The sequence below is a fragment of the Saccopteryx bilineata genome, chromosome 4 (genome assembly GCF_036850765.1).
Source record: "Saccopteryx bilineata isolate mSacBil1 chromosome 4, mSacBil1_pri_phased_curated, whole genome shotgun sequence".
Classification (NCBI taxonomy): domain Eukaryota; kingdom Metazoa; phylum Chordata; class Mammalia; order Chiroptera; family Emballonuridae; genus Saccopteryx; species Saccopteryx bilineata.
The window spans coordinates 79,897,658-79,917,013 of NC_089493.1; the positions used below are offsets into that span (position 1 = coordinate 79,897,658).

The 19,356-nt window shown below is 50.4% G+C and overlaps 1 protein-coding gene across 4 annotated transcripts; it reads left to right on the plus strand.

The window, feature by feature from the left end:
- Nucleotides 1-327: 327 nt before the first annotated feature.
- On the plus strand, nt 328-19,123 carry RPAP1 (RNA polymerase II associated protein 1). Of its 4 annotated transcripts, none has more exons than XM_066277008.1 (25): nt 328-398; nt 1,543-1,798; nt 2,092-2,240; nt 3,243-3,332; nt 3,741-3,855; nt 4,626-4,847; nt 6,246-6,419; nt 7,397-7,512; nt 7,796-7,894; nt 9,110-9,211; nt 9,438-9,605; nt 9,847-10,029; nt 11,427-11,561; nt 11,657-11,824; nt 12,279-12,436; nt 12,844-13,002; nt 13,154-13,355; nt 13,784-13,893; nt 14,133-14,328; nt 14,532-14,684; nt 14,906-15,048; nt 15,848-16,604; nt 18,117-18,293; nt 18,440-18,499; nt 18,590-19,123. In XM_066277008.1, exons 2-25 carry the CDS (start codon nt 1,549-1,551, stop codon nt 18,737-18,739), a joined length of 4,236 nt encoding a protein of 1,411 aa, XP_066133105.1. In that variant the 5' UTR covers nt 328-398; nt 1,543-1,548; the 3' UTR covers nt 18,740-19,123. The 4 variants fall into 4 exon arrangements, with proteins under 4 accessions (XP_066133105.1, XP_066133101.1, XP_066133102.1 ...); XM_066277004.1 differs by having other exon boundaries at nt 336-725; XM_066277005.1 differs by having other exon boundaries at nt 336-667.
- Nucleotides 19,124-19,356: the final 233 nt, after the last annotated feature.

The window sequence follows — 19,356 nt, forward strand, 5'->3', positions numbered from 1 at the left end:
GAAGGGGATCGCCTTGACGGCAATGAGGCTGCCTTCTCTCTTTTCACCACCGCCATTCCTGCAGCTTGGATACTAGAATGTAGGTTTGTAGGATGTGGTCATCTGCGATGGTGAGGAACCCTTTGCGTTTGTCGCGGTGTTGTATGTGGAGAAGGGCCTGTGTCTGACGTACATCCTAAGGATGTGTTCTGTCAGCAAAGAACGCGTGTGCTGGGTACCCGGCAAACGGAGTACCTACGCGCTCGCTGGTCCCAAACGCCAAGCCGGTAAACACCAACATGGGCGGAGCTAGGCCCGGAGAGGCGGAGCCTGCTGCGAGGCTGAATCTCAAATCTGGCGGCGGCGGAAGCAAGGTCCCTGCGGGGCAAGATGGCGGCGCCCAGGCAGTCCAAGTGCGAGTAGGTGGGGGGCTGGAGAGACGGCTTTCAGGGGATTAAGGCGGAGCCTTGTGTTGTGGAGTATTCAGTTCCTTTGTCAGAGGCTGCCTGAGTGTTTGGACTGCATGGGAGCAGTCGCGGCCACTTGGGTGCAGAGATCCCGGCACGGCCCTCTATCCGCCTGCAGCACAACCTGAAACTCGGTGATTCCTCTTTGCTGACTTGGGTGGTCCAAGAATACGCGCGACCGCAGAGCCCTGCGGGGTGTGGAGGGGTCCGGCAGTCTACAGGTCTTCTACTTCTTTGGTGAAATCTATTCTTCAGTATTTTATTCTTTTTGATGCTATTGTAAGTGGGATTGTTTCTTAATTTCATTTTCTGATCGGTCTTTGCTAGTATATAAAAATACATGTGATTTTTATATATCGATCTACAACCCAAGGTGTTTTACTCATTCAATACTTTTAGGCCAGGTGTGTTCTCTCCAGTTTGATACAGAATCAGCACGCCCTGTTATGACACATTTATCTGCCTGGCTCCTGGTGGCATTTTCTTGATTTCCCCTAGGGTTGTTACTAAGACTATCTGTTAGGTTCGTGGAGAGGAATCGCAGGAGGCCAAGGGAGATAAAACATTGGACTTTATTAGGGCATCTGGGTGCAGATGAGCTGAGGCTGGAAAAGGCGGCAGTCCCTATAAGAGGGAGTCGGGGCTTTTTAGGGTTTGAAAGTTCTTGCTGACTTGTGTGTTGCTAGGGAACTGGTAAAACTCTGCTCCTTGGAGTTCAGGTGGGTCAGTCTGCCTAGTGGGTTCCAGGAACACCAGAAAAGTGTTTACAGCCTTTAAGTCTTTCAACCATGTCTGTTTCTCTTGGGTTAGACTGTGGTCATTGTGAGTTGCAAAGTCCTAATGAAGATGGGAGTTAGGAGGGGCAAAATGGAGCTGCCTTTCCTAACATTACCATCCACAGGTTGTAAACAACTTAAGTTGGCAGTAAATATTGTTGGCTGATGACATCAGGGAGGGCAAAATAGGAAGGGAATGGCAATAAGGCATGAATGAGGGGGAACGAGTTAACATGAACCTAAGGAAAAAGTATCTTCTTTGATGCATAATAAACAGAACCAGGGATCAGTTAAAGAGCCCCCAGTTTTATTGCTTTTAGGGGTGAATGAGACAGAGTCCTCACACCAAAGCAGTGCTGGAAAGAGTGCACTGGGGAGGCAGCTTAAGCACCAAGATGCTGTCAAGACCAAAGCCAGGGGAGTCCGAGGTGGACTTGCTGCGTTTCCAGAGTCAGTTTCTTGCAGCTGGTGCAGCCCCAGCAGTACAATTGGTGAAGAAAGGAAGTAGGAGAGGTGCCAGTGCTAGCTTGGACCAGCCTCCTCTGCAGGACCATCGGGATGTGGTGATGCTGGACAGTGAGTACCTGTGGGTGTGAGACTGAGATGGAGAGGGTAGAGCCCGAGAGACTCCTTTCTCTTCCTGATGTGGCTAGATTCTACCCATTATTTCATACACTAGCTAGCTTCTGTTGCTGCAACCCCATTTTATGTAGGAAGAAACTAAGGCTCAGAATGGTTAAAGATCTTGCCCAAGGTGACACAGCTTGAGCCAGAGTCCCTCAGCAGCTTGCTTTGGCTTTCCCCTAGCCCTCAGATTCTTCCTGGAAAGGTATGAGTATCCTCACATCTGGGTTGTTTTTATTCCTCAGCTCTCCCAGATTTGCCCCCAGCTTTGGTTCCTGCTTCCCCCAAAAGAGCCAAACTCAGCACTGGCCATCCCCTGGTTGACCATGAGGACCCTGAAGAGAGGCTGAACAGGCATGATCAGCACATCACTGCTGTCTTGACTAAGATTATTGTACGTCTCAACCTGGCTGAGTGGGGTGGGACAAGGCATTCTAGGGCAGCAAGGATATTGGGTGGGGGTGGTAAACCTTATGAGTAAAGGGTGATTTAGAAAAGTGGAACTTTGCCTGGCCAGGCGGTGGCGCAGTGGATAGAGCATCGGACTAGGATGCGGAGGACCCAGGTTCGAGACCCCGAGGTTGCCAGCTTGAGCGCAGGCTCATCTGGTTTGAGCAAAGCTCACCAGCTTGGACCCAAGGTCGCCGGCTCCAGCAAGGGGTTACTTGGTCTGCTGAAGGCCCATGGTCAAGGCACATATGAGAAAGCCATCAATGAACGACTAAGGTGTCGCAACGAAAAACTGATGATTGATGCTTCTCATATCTCTCCCTTCCTGTCTGTCTGTCCCTGTCTATCCCTTTCTCTGATTCTCTCTGTCTCTGTAAAAAAAAAAAAGAAAGAAAGAAAAGTGGGACTTTGGCCCTGGCTGGTTGGCTCTGGTAGAGCGTTGGCCTGGCCTGTGGATGTCGGGTTTGATTCCCGGTCAGGGCACACAGGAGAAGCGACCATCTGCTTCTCCATCCCTCCCTTTTCCCTTCCCTCTTCTCTCTTTCTTCCTTTCCCACAGCCACGGCTCCATTGATTTGAGCACATTGGCTCAGGGCACTGAGGAAGCGTCTATGGAGCCTCCACCTCAGGCAATAAAAATAGCTCAGTTGTAAGCATGGCCCAAATGGAGCATTGGGCCCAGATAGAGGTTGTGGGGTGGATCCTGGTTTGGGCACATGTGGGAGTCTGTTTCTCTATCCCCTCCTCTCACTTGGAAAAGAAGAAAAGAAAATTGGGACGTTATTCCTTTGTGGTCAGGGCTGGTTTAAAATCACTGTGCCCTAAAAGGCAAGTGGGTTTGTCACTTCCGAATGAGGTTCTAGTTATACAGAACTGGGGCTACTGGGATAGGCTCCAGCTTGGGGAAACCTCTATGTCATCATTCCTTTATCCTCTGTTGCTACAGGAACGAGATACAAGTTCAGTGGCTGTGAATCTGCCCATGCCCAGTGGTGTTGCATTTCCCCCTGTATTCCATCGTTCACAGGAGAGACAGGTAGGCAGGGGTAAACTTAGATGGTGCTCAGGGTACAGGCAAATGAGTCTAGTAGTGCCTCTTCCATGAGTAAATAATCTTAGTGTTAAGCAATTCCGTTGTTAAAGCAGCACCATATTAAGCACTTTATTTGCATCACTTTATTTAATCCTCATAATAATCATGTAAGGTAGGTAATATCCCCATTTTTTCAGATGAGGAAACTGAGACCCCCTCCAAAAGATAAATGATTTGTCTGTCAGGCTTCAAGAACTGAGCTCCTTTAGTGCCCTGCTTTTTCTGAGGACTAGGGTTGTGAACCTTGGAGATTAAGCAATTCCCTTTTATTCCAGTGACCTTGGTATAAAGAGGTGAGAAGAGAATGAAGTAATAAATATCAGTCACCTGGGTTTTCTTTTTGCCCCATAGAGGAAGCCAGCAACATCTGGTAAGAGAAGCATATTTGCCCAGGAAATTGCAGCAAGGAGAGTGTCTGAAGCCAGGTTCCTACCAGGAGTTGTATCTACCCTGGACCCACCAGAGGGTGAGCAGGAGTTGAAAAGCATGGGCTTGGCCTGACCTGTGGTGGCGCAGTGGATAAAGCGTCGACCTGGAAATGCTGAGGTCGCCGGTTCGAAACCCTGGGCTTGCCTGGTCAAGGCACATATGGGAGTTGATACTTCCAGCTCCTCCCCCCTTCTCTCTCTCTCTGTCTCTCCTCTCTCTCTCTCTCTCTCTCTCTCTCTCTGTCTGTCTCTCCCTCTCCTCTCTAAAAAAAAAAAAAATGAATAAATAAAAAGAAAAGCATGGGCTTGGCTTGTTTGTGATGCATGGTCGTAGAGTCATCTTTGGATATACATGTTCCTTGCCTCAAATATGAATTACATTTGAACCATCAAGGGGAAAGCTGTCCCATATCCTCACTTAAATATTGGGTATGGGTGGCTTGAGTCCACTTCTGGGTCTTAGATGCAGGGAAAGGGCAGGCCAAGGAAGAGGATAGAAGTGTCTGGCAGAGACTGTAAAATAAAGATAGGAGCCAAGATTCCTTTAATGATGCAAATTACTAGCAGAATTGCCGGGGGCATGCCCTGGAGGCAGACAACAGCATGGTCATAAAGGATGTTTCTAAGAGAAACCTACTCATACAAGTTCAATGGGAAAAATGAGTGGGAGTTGGAGGTGGGGGTCTCCACTCTGTGCCTGGGAAAGCTTTGGGGCCTCCCATCTGTCTCAAGGGCTAATGGGACTGGAGAAGAGGACCAAAACCCCATTTGGTACGAGGCAATAAAACTGATCATACATTTCTTCCAGGCGCTGTGACCTGTGAGTCACTCACACCTGGGGAGCAGGATCACCAGCCTCCAAGGGGCAACCAAAACTTCCAGGGACCCCATCTGGTCACAGGGAAGGGGCTCAGGGACCAGGAGGCTGAGCAGGAAGCCCAAAGCATCCATGAAGAGAATACAGCAAGACTGCAAGCCATGACTACTGAGGAGATCCTGCAGGAACAGCAGAGGTTGCTGGCTCAGCTGGGTACGGGTTCCTGGCCTTCCTGCTGAGACTGGGCTGGGAAGGACTTCCACTTATTGAGGGAAGGGTACTGTGATTGCCAGGCACTGTGCTGAGTTCTTGAATGCATTACCATATTTCCCCATGTATAAGACACTCCCATGGATAAGATGCACCTTAATCTTGGGGCTTGAAATTTGAAAAAAAAAAAAGTATTACATAAAATTATTGAACTCAAATTTTATTCCTCATAAAATTCATACAACTAACTCCTCCTCACTGTAAAAACTCCCATCTGTTAGCTTGTCCTCATCTGTGTCTGATGACAAATCACTGACTTCATCAATGAGTGCAAAAACAAGTGCAAAAAAGTGGGAAATGCAAGTTAAAAAAAATCTACAACCACTGTATAAGACGCACCCAGTGTTTAGACCCCAAATTTTTCGGGGTGGGGTGCGTCTTATACATGGGAAAATATGGTATATCATTCTGCCCTCAAACTGTTCAGGTGAGGTAGGTGGTACTAACCTTATTTATATATGTAAAAAACTAAAGCTCAAAATTTTTCTTTTTTTTTTTTAAATACTTTATTTCTTTTAGAAAGGGGAGAGAGAGAGAGAGAGAGAAGGGGGAAGGAGCAGGAAGCATCAACTCCCATATGTGCCTTGATCAGGCAAGCCTGGGGAATTGAACTAGCGACCTCAGCATTCCAGGTTAATGCTTTATCCACTGTGCCACCACAGGTCACGCTGACGCTCAGAATTTTAAATTCTCCCCCAGGTCACACAGCTAATAAGAAACAAGGATGAGATGTAAACCAAGGTCCATGTGGTCTCACAGGCCCTTCTCTTAACCACTCTGCTGTGTGTGCTATACTACCCTAGCGTAATAGGCAGTGTTGTAGCTGTTCTCCAGTGTGGCTGCAGTATACTCTGCTATGTGGTGCTCTACTATACTATACCTCCCAGTTTCTGTGCACCAAGTCAGTCTTGTTCCAAACTGCTTATTTAGCACCTATGCAGAGGTAATGTATGTTAGCTTTTTAGTGAATATGGTGCATAAATAAATGAATTAGCTAAAAGTAAGAGAAGTTGTTCCTTCTCTCTCACCCTAGTCAACATTCACTCATTTATTCCATAGCCACTTACTTTGGGCCTATGACCTGGAGCAAAGCACAAGGATGGGCATAAACCTGGGCCAAGGGACTGTGAGGAGTGGAGACAAGGGTGGGCAGGCAGGTCCCAGCGACATGTATGGGTCACTGAGGCCCCACAAGAGCTCAGGGGGCTCAGGCCAGGGCTGGGAAATGGCTTGTCTCGGCTTTGGCACCGATAGGCAGGCAGTGTTTACCTTAGGTTTCCAGTCTAGAGGAGGTTAGGGAGGCTGTGCTCTTACCCACTCTCCCCGCCCCCTTTTTTTTAGATCCCAGCTTGGTTGCTTTCTTAAAATCTCACAGCCATGAGCAAGCAGAGAAAAAGGCCAGAGAGGAGCAGAGGTCAGGAGCACCCTCTGTTGGGGACACTGGAGAGGAGCCCGGCATGCCACCTTCTGCCAGCGAGTCCAGGCAGGAAGCAGAGCTGGAGCCAGGAGCCCCAGGTTTGAAGAGGGGGACATCTTTTTGGGAATAAATGTAGAGAAAAGTATTCCTTCTGGCATATGAGAAAAGAGAATATTTTCTGTCCTTGATTTCTGACATGAATCCTCATTATTGCCTTGAAATCAGTCTTCATTTGTTGATATGTGTATTCTTCCTGCACATGCTTCCTGTTTTCTGGTCCTGTTCCTTCTCCTTCTCCCTTCCCTGGTGAGAGGCAGCAGAGTGTGGTGGCTGAAAGGCTCCCTCCCGCAGCCCAGCCGATCAGCTTCTCCCTGCCTTTGCATAGCTGCCTCTGCTCTCAGTGTTGGGGGAGGGTGGCAGGGTCAGGGTGAGGGGAGGAGAGTGACGCAGGCCTTATGAACATGCCAGACCTGAAGCGGAGAGGCCAGTGGGAGCACTCATTTCCCAGGAACTTGATTATTTTATTAGTGATTAACAAAAAAAAGAAATTGAATTATGAGAGCCAGGAACCTCCTGCCCCTGGATCAGCTGAGCAGGTTGGGTGGGGTTTGGGGTGAGAAAGGAAGAGGGTGCTGTGGGGGGTGTTTCTGTATCTTGCCTCCCTGAAGCAGTGTAGCTGCCCCTCTGCATTGTCCCACTCCTCTCCTCCTTTAGGAGGTTGGTACTAGGCAGTGGAGAACTGTTTCCCCTGATATTTGTGGTCCTCCTTGCCTTCTCTGTTCCCTCTCTCTTCCTTACCTCCTCCTTTTCCTCTTTCCCTTCTTAACAAATCCTTGGGGTCAGGTAGGGGCTAGAGCCCAGGGACTGGGTGTGTTCTGCCATATCTGAGACACTCGCCCAGTCCCAGGAATGCCAGCTCCTGGGCCATGCCATTTAGCCATAGCTGAAGGCAGAGGCTGCTAGGCCTTTGGGGCAGAGGTGGATGGATGTAGCAGCTGCTGGGTGATGGCTGGGACCCCAGTGGATCAGTGAGCTGAGACCCTTAGGGAATACTACTCTCCTTCCATCTCCTCAGCTCTGGCACTGCCTGTGGCCCCCCACAAGGAATGGCTGCACATGGACACTATTGAGCTAGATAAGCTCCAGTGGACCCAGGACCTACCCCCTTTGCGGCGGCAGCAGACACAGGAGGTGAGGAGGGCCAGCTGGCCTTCAAGGGGCCTACCCTGGAGCAGGGTGAGAGTGGGGCTACGGCTCTTGCACCTAGAACTCGGGCCCTTTTCTTCTCCTGAGCTTGAGAACCATCTCTTTTCTGTGCTCACCCTCCTGGCACCATAGGCCAGAGGAACCCGTTTTCTAATCAGAAGTAGAGTCAGGACCTAAGTCCTAAGAGGCCTGGAATTAAAGGTGAGGAGTAGATGTGGGGAAGTTGTTGCCGCCTCCAGCCCAGAGTCCTCTTTCTTCTTCCCATTAGAGGATGCAGGCCCGATTCAGTCTTCAGGGAGAACTACTGGCTCCCAATGTGGACCTACCCACCCATCTGGGACTGCACCACCATGGAGAGGAGGCAGAGGTGAGGCATGGGGCCCAGGGAGGACTGGGCAGCTTTTAACAACCATGTGGAAAAGGTGCTCGATCAGATGCTTTGGACCTCCTATTGTCCAATTCCAGATCATGGCCTTGTTATCCATTCAGTTTCCTAGCTCAAAACCTTTCTCCTCGTGGCCTTGCCTGGCTCAGTGGTAGAGCGTCCGCCCGGCATGTGGATGTCCCGGGTTTGAATACCAGTCAGAGCACACAGGAGAAGAGGAGAAGTGCCCATCTGCTTTTCCACCCTTCCTCCTTCTCTCTCTCTCTTTTCCTCTCCCACAGCCATGGCTCTATTGGTTCAAGCACATCAAGTCTGGGCACGCTGAGGATGGCTCTGTGGAGCCCCCACCTCAGGTGCTAAAAATAGCTTTGCTGTGAGCATGGCTCCAGATGGAGAGAGCATCGGCCCCAGACAGGGGTTGCTGGGTGGATCCCAGTGGGGGCGCATGCCAGAGTCTGTCTCTGTATCTCTCTCATTTGGAAAAGAAGAAAACAAAAACCTTTCTTCTTGTTCCCTCACTTTCTAGTCAGTGGCCAGAACTTGCCAGTTCTCTTACTTCTCCTTGATGCCTCCTTCCTAGATCAGAGACTTGCTCCCTCTTGTCTGCTCAATCACCAAGTCTTCACTCTCTCTGCCATGCTCTTCCATCCCATCCCTTCTGGGGCTGCCACACTGATTCCGTCTGGCCCAGCCTGAGCCATGCCTTGCCTCAGAAAGTTTCCTGGCACCCTTCTGGTCAAAGAATCAAGTCTTGGCTCCTTGGCCCCACAGGCAATCCTTCCACAGTCTGTCCCTGCCTCCCTTACCCGGCTGCACCATTCTCCTGCCTTTTCCCCACATAGATCCTGTGCATACCGACCTCTAGGGCTCAGCTCCTGAAGCCTGCTCCAGGGAATTCCTTTACCCCGTGCTCCAGGCCAGACTATCAAAGCTAAGACCATATCACTTTTCCAGTACCCCCCTCTGGTTGCAAATTAAACACATTACTATCTGCTTCCTCAGTCTCCCTTAGATCATGGTTACTTCTATGCAGATCTCTTCTTTACCAGTTTGAGGATCCGTGGAGAGCAGCAGCAAGAGATATACCACTTATCTTTGACTCCTAACTCAGTGACTGGCATATAGGGGTTGCCTTGTTTTTGTTGGGGGGTGCTTCCCTGTATCTTGGCTCTGTCTGACTTCTTGTTCCTGCCCCAGAGAGCAGGGTACTCCCTACAGGAGCTGTTCCACCTGACACGCAGCCAGGTGTCCCAGCAGAGAGCACTAGCACTGCATGTGTTGGCCCAGGTCATCAGCAGGGTAAGTGGGCTGCCGTCTTGGTCCTGCCCATCACCACACCTCACCTCTCAGCCTTAGACTTTCCCACCTCCTGCCCTTTTCACTCTGGCTCACTGATCCATACACCCGCTGTCTGTGGGTCAGACTGGGAATGGGACAAAGCCAAGGTCATGGGTGGGCAAGTGTAGGGTTTAGGACAAAGACTCTATAACTCCCTCCTGTAAGGTTTTGTCCTCCTACCTCTCAGGCCCGCACTGGTGAGTTTGGGGACCAGCTGGTGGGCAGTATCTTGCACCTCCTTCTGGATGCTGGTTTCCTTTTCCTGCTGCGCTTCTCCCTGGATGATAGAGTGGATGGGGTCATCGCAGCTGCTGTTCGGGCTCTTCGGGCTCTGCTGGTGGCTCCTGGAGATGAGGTACAACAGGGATAGGAATGGGGCTTTGAGGTATCAGGGCCCCTAGTCCTCCTGCTGGGCATGCCCGCATTGTGAAGGCTTTGCCGGGCAGAGCAGTGAGTGGGCCGGCAACATCACCCTTTTCTCCTCGAGGCCCTAAGGCGTTGCCTTTCTCTTCTTTGTGGATGGTTCCACTCTCTACTCCTGGACCTGTTTCCTGGCTCGACTGCTTCTCCCTTCCCCATTCTCTTTCTTTTGACAGGAGCTCCTTGACAGCACGTTCTCCTGGTACCATGGAGCTATGGTGTTCCCTCTGATGCCCAGCCAAAAGGATAAGGAGGACGAGGATGAAGATGAAGAGCCCTCAGGAGAAAAGGCAAAAAGGAAGAGCCCCGAGGAAGGAAACCGGCCTCCATCTGAACTGGCCCGACATGATGTCATCAAGGTAAAAAAGATGCTGGGACAGCTGCCTCTGTCCTGACACCGAGGACCTGTACGTGTTAGGCAAGAGAGGTCATCAAGGCCTTGGACGGTTAGTGTCGTGATAAACTATTTAGTTGGTTACACTATAATTAAGTTATAGCTAGGTTTGTTAGGTAGTTCACAATGTAAAATGAAAGTAATTAGGAGTCAGTTGAATAGGCAAAGACTCTCTTAGCAAGCTAGATAACATAGACTTTAATTCACTCTCGGTTAAGACGATTGGCCGGTTAAGTCCAGGACCCTGCTTTGGTGGGGCCCTGAACGAACTTGCTTGGAGAGGCAGAGAGGTTGCAGCAGTTGCCAAATGGTCATGGTGGGCGATCTGGAGTCTGCGTTGGAGTCTCAGGCAACTGACTTGATCTTCACCCCAGCTACTTATATCTGGTTTAGCCACTTGTCACGTCATAGGGTAATATTATCACACTTCAAGCATAAGTCACATGTGGGCTTGATAAGGTTGATAGATGGAGTGATCAGAAAAGGGAGTAAACCCGATACTCCTGGTGGTTGGCCTTTACATAGCGGGCTTTTACATAAGATTTAGTTTATCACATTACTTCACACATGGTATTGGTATGCAGTTAAAACATGGAGTTATCTCAAAAGGATGTAAACTGGTTACACCTAAATCACTCTTAGTTTCCTTTTTACATTTTATATTAGTTTGATTTTATGTTTGCTATAACAGCTTAGTCAGTTAGAGCATCATCTCAAAACACCAAGGTTGAGGGTTCGGTCCCCAGTCAGGAAACATACGGAAAGCAGCCAACTAACTAGAGAAAGAAATAAATACTTCCTTCCCTCCCCTCTTCCTCCCTGTCTCTCTAAAAGCTCTCAGTTTAAAAAATATGGGGGGAGGCCCTGGCCGGTTGGCTCAGTAGTAGAGCGTCGGCCTGGCATGCAGGAGTCCTGGGTTCGATTCCCGGCCAGGGCACACAGGAGAAGCGCCCATCTGCTTCTCCACCCCTCCCCCTCTCCTTCCTCTCTGTCTCTCTCTTCCCCTCCCGCAGCCAAGGCTCCATTGGAGCAAAGTTGTCCCGGGCGCTGAGGGCGGCTCCACAGCCTCTGCTTCAGGTGATAGAATGGCTCTGGTCGCACAGAGCAATGCCCCAGATGGGCAGAGCATCACCCCCTGGTGGACATGCCGGGTGGATCCCGGTCGGGCACATGCGGGAGTCTGTCTGACTACCTCCCCGTTTCCAACTTCAGAAAAATACAAAAAAAAAAAGTTTTAAAAAGAGAAAAAAGAAAACAAATATTAAATGCATGAAATAATAAACTAAAATATATATATGGGGAGGTCATCAAGCCCAGGGCCCAGCTGCATTTGGCAGTGGGTTTATCTTCTCTAATCCCCAGGGGCTTCTAGCCACCAACCTGCTTCCTCGGCTGCGATACGTGCTAGAGGTGGCCTGCCCAGGACCTCCTGTGGTCCTTGACATCCTGGCTGTGCTCATCCGCCTGGCCCGGCATTCCCTGGAGTCAGCCACAAGGGTGAGAAAGAGGAAACAGGGAATGGGCAAAAAGCCTCGCTGGGCCTGATCTTGGCCTTCAGCCTCCCTACTTCCCTTTTCTCCTGTCCCCCACAGGTCTTAGAGTGCCCTCGGCTAATAGAGACCATCGTTCGAGAGTTCCTGCCCACGAGCTGGTCCCCCATTGTGGGGCCTACCCCCAGTCTACACAAAGTACCCTGTGCTGCTGCTATGAAACTGCTTCGTGTCCTGGCCTCAGCTGGTAGAAATATCGCTGCCCGGCTGGTGAGCACGACTCATGGTGGGGGTGAGGGTGAGGATTCTTGAGACAGTGCTGGCCTAGGAGCTAAGCATGGCCCCTGGACCATTTTCATCTCTGATGAAACGAAACAAAACCACTGGTCAGGAACCTAGTCACCCGAAGCCTGGTTATCCTGTAGGCCTACTCTGCTCTTATTATGTGAAGGGAGGGATCCCAGACCGGAAGAGCCACATACAGATGGGCACACATCACCCATAGCCAAGTAGCCCTAGAAAAGGTGCCCAGGAAGTGCTTAGTAAGAAGAATAGTGGGGAGAGAGAGGCAGATGAAGTAGTTTCACCCTGTCCCAGAACTAGGACCCTGTGGCGCCAGAGAGGCTTGGAACAGGGCTGAGTTGAGCTGATCTCCATAGTGAAAGGACCTGAGGCTACTTGGGACTCCCAGCTGACCCTGACCCCAGACTCTGTTCACCCTCAGTTGAGAAGCTTTGATCTCCGGAGCTGCCTGTGCCGCTTTATAGTTGAGGCTCCCCAGGAACTGGCCTTGCCCCCAGAGGAAGCCGAGATGCTGAACACTGAGGCCTTCCGTCTGTGGGCTGTAGCAGCCTCCTACGGCCAAGGCTGTGACCTTTACAGGTGAAGGGGTAGGCTCCCTGGGAGACCCCTCCAGTTCTGCGCTCTTGCCTAACCTGATGACTCAACCTTGCTCAGGTTTGAAACTTGGAGCGAGGCTGGAATGAGGAAGAGGGAATTCTGGGAGTAATGACCAGTCAGGGGAGAGTGGAACAAATTCAGTGCTGTTGTGCACAGCAGCATTGATATAAGTCAGATTCAGATTCCCTGTTGAGGGGAAGCCTTGAAGGGCTACTTCCTTCCCTTCAGCTCTTAACCTTCCTTGTCTCTGAAGCCTACTACGAGTACCCAGCCCCGGGACCTCTGCCTTCTGGTCTCCCGTAACTAGACTGCAGAGCCCTGGGGAAGGCCTTGCCTTGTATCTTACATCTGTCTCTTCTATACTGAAAGGCGGTCATTGTTCTCCCCAGAGAGCTATACCCAGCTCTGATTCGGGCCCTACAAGCCCTGCCGAAGGAGCTCAGCACCTTCCCCCTTCAGCCCCTGTCCATGCAGCGGATAGCCTCATTGCTCACTGTCCTCACCCGGCTGACCTTGGCAGCCAGCAGCACTGCCCCAGAACCCAGCAGGTAAGTTATATTCCTGAGCTGCCAGCGGGGACCTCCCACCAGGAGCTCTGGACAAGCAGGAGAGCTCCTCCTCAGGGAAGGGGTGGCTAGAGCTTAGAGGGGAATTGAGGCAGCCACATCCTCACTGTGGCCCCTTTTGGCATCCCTTTAGTGACTCCACTGAGGTCAGTCTGTCGGCCACCCCTGCCTCGATCACTTGGACACAGGTGTCTGGGCTTCAGTTTCTTGTGAAGCAGTGTCTAAGACAGACCTTGAAGTTGCTTCCCAGACCTGAGATGTGGAATGCTCTGGGCCCGGTGCCCACTGCCTGCTTGCTCTTCCTAGATGCTTACTATGAGGCCTGGAGCCAGCAGGTGAGTGTCGCTTGCCTGCCTTCCACCCTGCCCTGGGTACCCTGCCTGCATCTTAACACTCCACCCTCTTTCTCTCTCTCTGTCTTCACCTCTCCACTCCTGCCTCCGTAACCACCTTTTCCTTCCTACTTGTCCTCTTTCCACCTCCACACTCAGTGGAGTTTCCAAAGAGCCATATTGGTAGGAACCAGAGAACCCCAAGAAGCAGCTCAACCTCCATGGAGCCTTTATGCTCCCTCTGGACCTCTAAACAGCAGGTACCAGAGCGACTTCAGGGTCTTCTCTCCCTGCACAAGGGTCAGAAGGCAGAAGCCTCCAAACACTGACTTTTGGGGGGCTCCTGGAATTATGGACTTGGCCTGTGTATACAGGATCTAGGAGAATGGGTGTCCTGGGCTGTCAGCTCAGTGAGCCCTTTGGTTCTCCAGCCAGACCTGTGCCCAGGGGATTGGCTTCAGGACATGGAGCACCTGTCAGAGGAGCTGCTGCTGCCCCTGCTGAGCCAGCCCATGCTGGGCAGCCTGTGGGATTCCCTTGGGTATGTACTGGGTGTAGTTGTGGGGGAGGCAATTTCTCTGCTTGTGGGATTCTGGGATCTACCTGCCTGGTCCATCCCAGGTGAAAGCCCTCAGCCCGAGGGAAACCTGACTCCCCAGCAGGCACCAGCTGGGGGCTCTGAGGAAGATGGGCACTGGTCTGTGCAGCCATGCCCCTGCCTGTTCCAACCTGGTGCACATCAGGCTACAAACCCCCTCAACTTCCCCATTCTGCCTCCAGGCGCTGTTCTCCTCTCTGCAACCCACAGTCCTGTGCTGCAGCCCCGGAAGCTGTGCCCAGCCTTGTGTCACTTGGCTGCGCCGGAGGCTGCCCCCCTCTCAGTCTGGCTGGTGCAGCTTCACCCTTCCCGGTCCTCACTGCCCTTCTCTCTCTTTTCAACACCCTGTCCCGGATCCACAAGGGGCTGTGTGGCCAGGTGAGCCCTAGGAACCTGGTTAGCCTCCAGTCAGGGGGCCAGGATGGCAGGAATCAGAAAGAAAATAGGGAGGGCGCCACTTGGAAAAGGAGGCTTCTTCTGCCAACTCCCACTTTTCTGAGTTTGCTGGGGAGGGAGCAGCCACCTGGGGGCCCCCAGAAGGCATCAGAGTCACCTTCTGATCTGAAGGTGCTTTTCCTCAGCTGGCTGCTGTATTGGCTGCCCCAGGACTCCAGAACTACTTCCTGCAATGTGTGGCTCCTATGGCTGCCCCGCTCCTCACACCCTTCTCTGTGTGGGCCCTCCGCCATGAGTACCACTTGCAGTACCTGGCACTCGCCCTGGCTCAGAAAGCAGTGAGTACCCCCCAACCCTCCATTCCTCTCTCCACTACCCCCACCGCACATTGTGCCCGTCCTGCTTCTCTGGCACCTGCGCTGCTCCTTGCAGGCAGTGCAGCTCCTGCCTTCCTCCAGACATGCCCTCCAGCACATATCCTCTTTGCTTGTGTCCTTATCCTCACTTCGGTCCATTTTGTCCCCTCTCAACCCCCCGGATCCCCGCCTTCTGCCCACAGGCAACACTCCAGCCAACGCTGGCCACCAACGCTGCCCTCCATCATGGCGTGGCCTTGGCCCTGCTGAGCCGGCTGCTGCCGGGGAGTGAGCACCTTGTCCATGAGCTGCTGCTGAGCTGTATATTCCGGCTAGAGTTTCTCCCGTAAGTCCAGGATTTGTGGCATCAACTCAGCCCTTTTAGAGGGTGCTCTGGTTGTTGATAGAGCAGCCCCAAATTTGGAGCCAGGAAACCTGAGCTTAATTTTCTTTCTTCCATGGATTACACTTAACCTGCCTGAGCTTCTGTTTCCTGATTAGTAAAAAGAGGTTGGAGACAAACACACACTAGAGAAATAGTATGCGACTTCAGTGTGACTGTGTGGTATATAAACTAGCTATACAGGCCTGACCTGTGGTGGCGCAGTGGATAAAGCGTCAACCTGGAAACACTGAGGTTGCCGGTTCAAAACCCTGGCTTGCCTGGTCAAGGCACATATGGGAGTTGATGCTTCCTGCTCCTCCCCCTTCTCTCTCTCTCTCTCTCTCTCTCTCTCTCCCCCCCCTCCCCCCTCCTCTCTAAAAATAAAAAAGAATAAATAAAAAATAAACTAGCTATACACATATAATAGCCAACAGTTACTCAGTGCTTATTCTGTGCCTGGTATTCCCTTAAGTATTACTGTTTTTTAAAGTTTATTTTTCAACTACAGTTGAAATACAGTATTAATTTCAGATGTACAACAGTGATTAGACATTTACATACCTTACAAAGTGGTCACCCCGATAAGTAGGCTAGTATTACTATTATCACTATTTTACTGTGAGGAAACTGAGGTCCAAACAAGTTCCATGAAACTGCTCCTAGAGAGCTGGCTCTGGGTCCTCGGGAAGCCCTGGAAAGCTGGCATGGCCTGGGTGCTGTGGTTCCAACCCTTATTTTTGGTTTTTGGTTTCTATTACAGGGAAAGAGCATCAGGGGGTCCAGAGGCAGCTGACTTCTCTGACCGGCTGTCCTTAGGGAGCAGCAGAGACCCGGGGTGTGGGCGAGGAGCTCTGCTGGCTCAGGCCTGCCAGGACCTCCCCAGCATTCGCAGCTGCTACCTGACCCACTGCTCACTGGCCCGAGACAGCCTGCTAGCTTCACAGGCCCTGTACCGAGGGGAGCTACAGCGAGTCCCAGCTCTGCTGCTGCCTTTGCCTAAGGAGCCTCTGCTGCCCACCGACTGGCCGTTCCTGCCATTGATTCACCTCTACCACTGGGCCTCAGACACCCCCCCAGGGCTTCCTCCTGCTGACACTGTGGGCACAGCCATGCGGGCCCTGCAGTGGGTGCTAGTCCTGGAGAGCTGGCGCTCCCAGGCCCTCTGGGCCGTGTCTCCTGCTGCCCGCCTGGCACGGCTCATGTGTTTGTTCCTGGTGGACAGTGAATTGTTCCGGGAGACCCCAATACAACATCTGGTGGCAGCTCTCCTGGCCCAGCTCTGCCAGCCTGAAGTCCTGCCAAACCTAAACCTAGATTGCCCACTTCCTGGCCTGACGTCTTTCTCTGACCTCTATTCCAACTTCCTGGAGCATTTTGAGGCTGTCTCTTTTGGGGACCACCTCTTTGGGGCTCTGGTACTCCTTCCCCTACAGCGTCGATTCAGTGTCACCTTGCGCCTCAGCCTCTTCGGGGAGCATGTGGGAGCCTTGCGAGCTCTGGGCCTGCCTCTGACCCAGGTACTTTCTCAGCCCAGCAGAGCCTGCCGTGGCGTTCTGCAGTGGGTCTGGAGCAGTCCTGAACCGTGGGGAGCTTTTGTGGGCCTCCAGTTCTTTATCTTAACTCTTACAGGCTCTGAGGAAATTAAAAGACTCCATGAAACGGGTTTAACGTGTTCTCTGGCATATATAGTAGTAGATGGATGTGTTGTCAAAGCACAGCTTCTTGCTCAGAATGTGCTGTGATCTGGATAAGAGATGTCCCAAATGCCAAGATAGTTCTAAATTTTTCAGATTTTAGGTGTTAAATCAGGATTTAGAGAAGGGACAGTTGGCTTCCCATAAGAAGGTGGCTTTGTGGAAGAAGTGGGACTTGACCTGGCACTGACCAGGAATATACCTAGTAGAACAGCATAAGCAAAAGCTCAGAGGCAGAGAGGAATATGACGGCCTGGGTACAGGAAGGAATATAGAACAGATTTCATTTTGGCAACTTGTTGGAAACAAGGCTAATAAATAATAAAGTCTTAGAGGACCTCAAATATCAGGCTAAGGCCTGATTTATTTATTTATTTATTTTTAGCGAGGTGAGGGACAGACAGGAAGGGAAGAGATGAGAAGCATCAACTTGTAGTTGTGGCACTTTAGTTCATTGATTGCTTTCTCATGGAATTATATTTATAAGCTATAAAGAGCTACTATTTTTTAATATATTTTAAAAAATTTTATTATAACTTGCTAGTAAACTTATGTATATAAAATATAAATGTGTTTTAGATAAAAACACAAAAATATTTTTGAGAATTTAAAATCCCACTGGTAACCATTTTGGTTTTGATTTATCTTTTTCTAGTCCTTTTTATATGCATATATATTTTTATAAAATTGGGATCACTGCTTAATGTTTTCTTCATTTAATGATTACATACTAATCATTTTCTACATTATTAAATATTCTAAGAAATCAACATTTTTTATTATTATATAACAGTTCATTGTGTAAGTGTACCCCAGTTTATTCTATCAGAACCCATTAATGGGCATTAAAGTTGTTTCTGATTTTTTTATATTTTAAGTAACTTTATGATAAACATTATTGGCAGCTTTATCTCTATTTCTCTCATAATCATTTCTCCATGGAATTAATACTTTTTTAGAAAGAGAATTACTGGTCCAAAGAAGATGAACTTTTGAAAGGTTTGGTAATATAATTGAGCAGTTAAACATAACATTTTGAAAGTTTTAATTTTAAGTAGATTAAACAAGTAGTGTTGGGCAGTAGAAATGCACAACTGCTTCTCAGTTTTCAAGTTCCCCTGCTTCCAGCTTTTTAGTGTTTACCTTTGAGCCTTGTGATATAGAGAAAGGATGAAACAAAAAACAAAAAAAAAGAGAGGAGGCAGGATGTCTTTCTAGGGCCTGACCTCTGCCCTCATGATTCAATTCATGTGATTATCAACCATCTATCTACCCTGTTGTGCAGGGACACATATTTCCACCCTCACCCTCAGTGTATTTCATCTCCCCTGTCAGTTGCCTGTGTCCCTGGAATGCTACATGATGCCTCCTGAAGACAACCTGGCTCTCCTTCAGCTCTACTTCCGGGCCCTGGTCACTAGTGCACTCCGTCCACACTGGTGCCCAGTGCTCTATGCCGTGACTGTAGCTCATATCAACAGCTTCATCTTCTCCCAGGATCCAAAGAGCTCAGTAAGTTATAGCCCTATCTCCAGAGGGAGGAAGGGAGCCTGTGACTGTTGCCTTTGGGCCAGCTGGAGAGGAGGTGAGGGCCAGTCAGGGCCAGTGATGGGTACCAACCCATGGCCCAGAGCCACCTCTCCCTGTTTTGCCTCTAGGACGAGGTAAAGGCTGCCCGCAGGAGCATGCTGCAGAAAACTTGGCTGCTGGCCGATGAGGTAGGGTTAAACACATCCTGGAGGGTAGGAGAATAGGGGGTCTTGGGGATCTCATTACCCACTTCATAAAGTTCCTTCCTTTTTTTGCAGAGTCTCCGGCAGCACCTCCTCCACTATAAGCTTCCTAATTCTACACTACCCGAGGGCTTTGAACTATATCCCCAGTTGCCCCCTCTGCGTCAACAGTACCTCCAGGGACTGACCGCAGGGCTGTCCCAAAAGGGAGTATCAGAGACCTAGTAATAGCTGCTATGGTTGAAGAGATGGATACATTCTCCTGGAGTTCACCAACAGATGCCTGGCCAGACAGAAGGGCTTTGTGTCCTAAGGGAAGGCAGGAGACAAAGGAGCAGAAGGCTGGCCTTCCTGGGAACTGGTTGTTTGAATTTTTTGGAGCAGGGTGAGCCCTACCATAATACCCTGCTATCTAGAGCTCAGGATCTGGGGTTTCTGAGGATCAGTGGTGGGAGTGAAGGGCGTCTTAGCTATTTACCCCCTTTTGGGAGCAAGACAAACTAAGTACACCTCTCCTTCCTCCTGCTGTCCCAGGTAGTGTATATGAACATTATAGCTGAGCACTGAAATAAAACAATTTTTTTCTCCTGGGAATCTGATTTGGGCTGATTTCAGATGGGTTAGTTCAGAATTGATACCAAGGGTTGGGTTATCCCAGGAGAGAAGTGTGAGAAAGACAGGGGAGGAATCATGAATGGAAGGTGCAAACTGAGACCACCTGTGAACACAACAAAAATGTGGGGTCCCAGTTCTGGAGTGGAGCCAGGCCAAGGCAATAATGTTCTTGGGATTGTGGGCACTTCTGGAAGGACTCTCTCAACAGTTCCCTTAGAGCAGGGGTC

Bases quoted from the DNA above. Each gene is read 5' to 3' on its own strand.
- RPAP1 (XM_066277008.1), top strand. From the start codon at position 1,549: ATGAGACAGAGTCCTCACACCAAAGCAGTGCTGGAAAGAGTGCACTGG. The intron at 6,420-7,396 runs GTTTGAAGAGGG...CCATCTCCTCAG, and splicing joins GCTGGAGCCAGGAGCCCCAG to CTCTGGCACTGCCTGTGGCC. The intron at 11,825-12,278 runs GTGAGCACGACT...GTTCACCCTCAG, and splicing joins GAAATATCGCTGCCCGGCTG to TTGAGAAGCTTTGATCTCCG.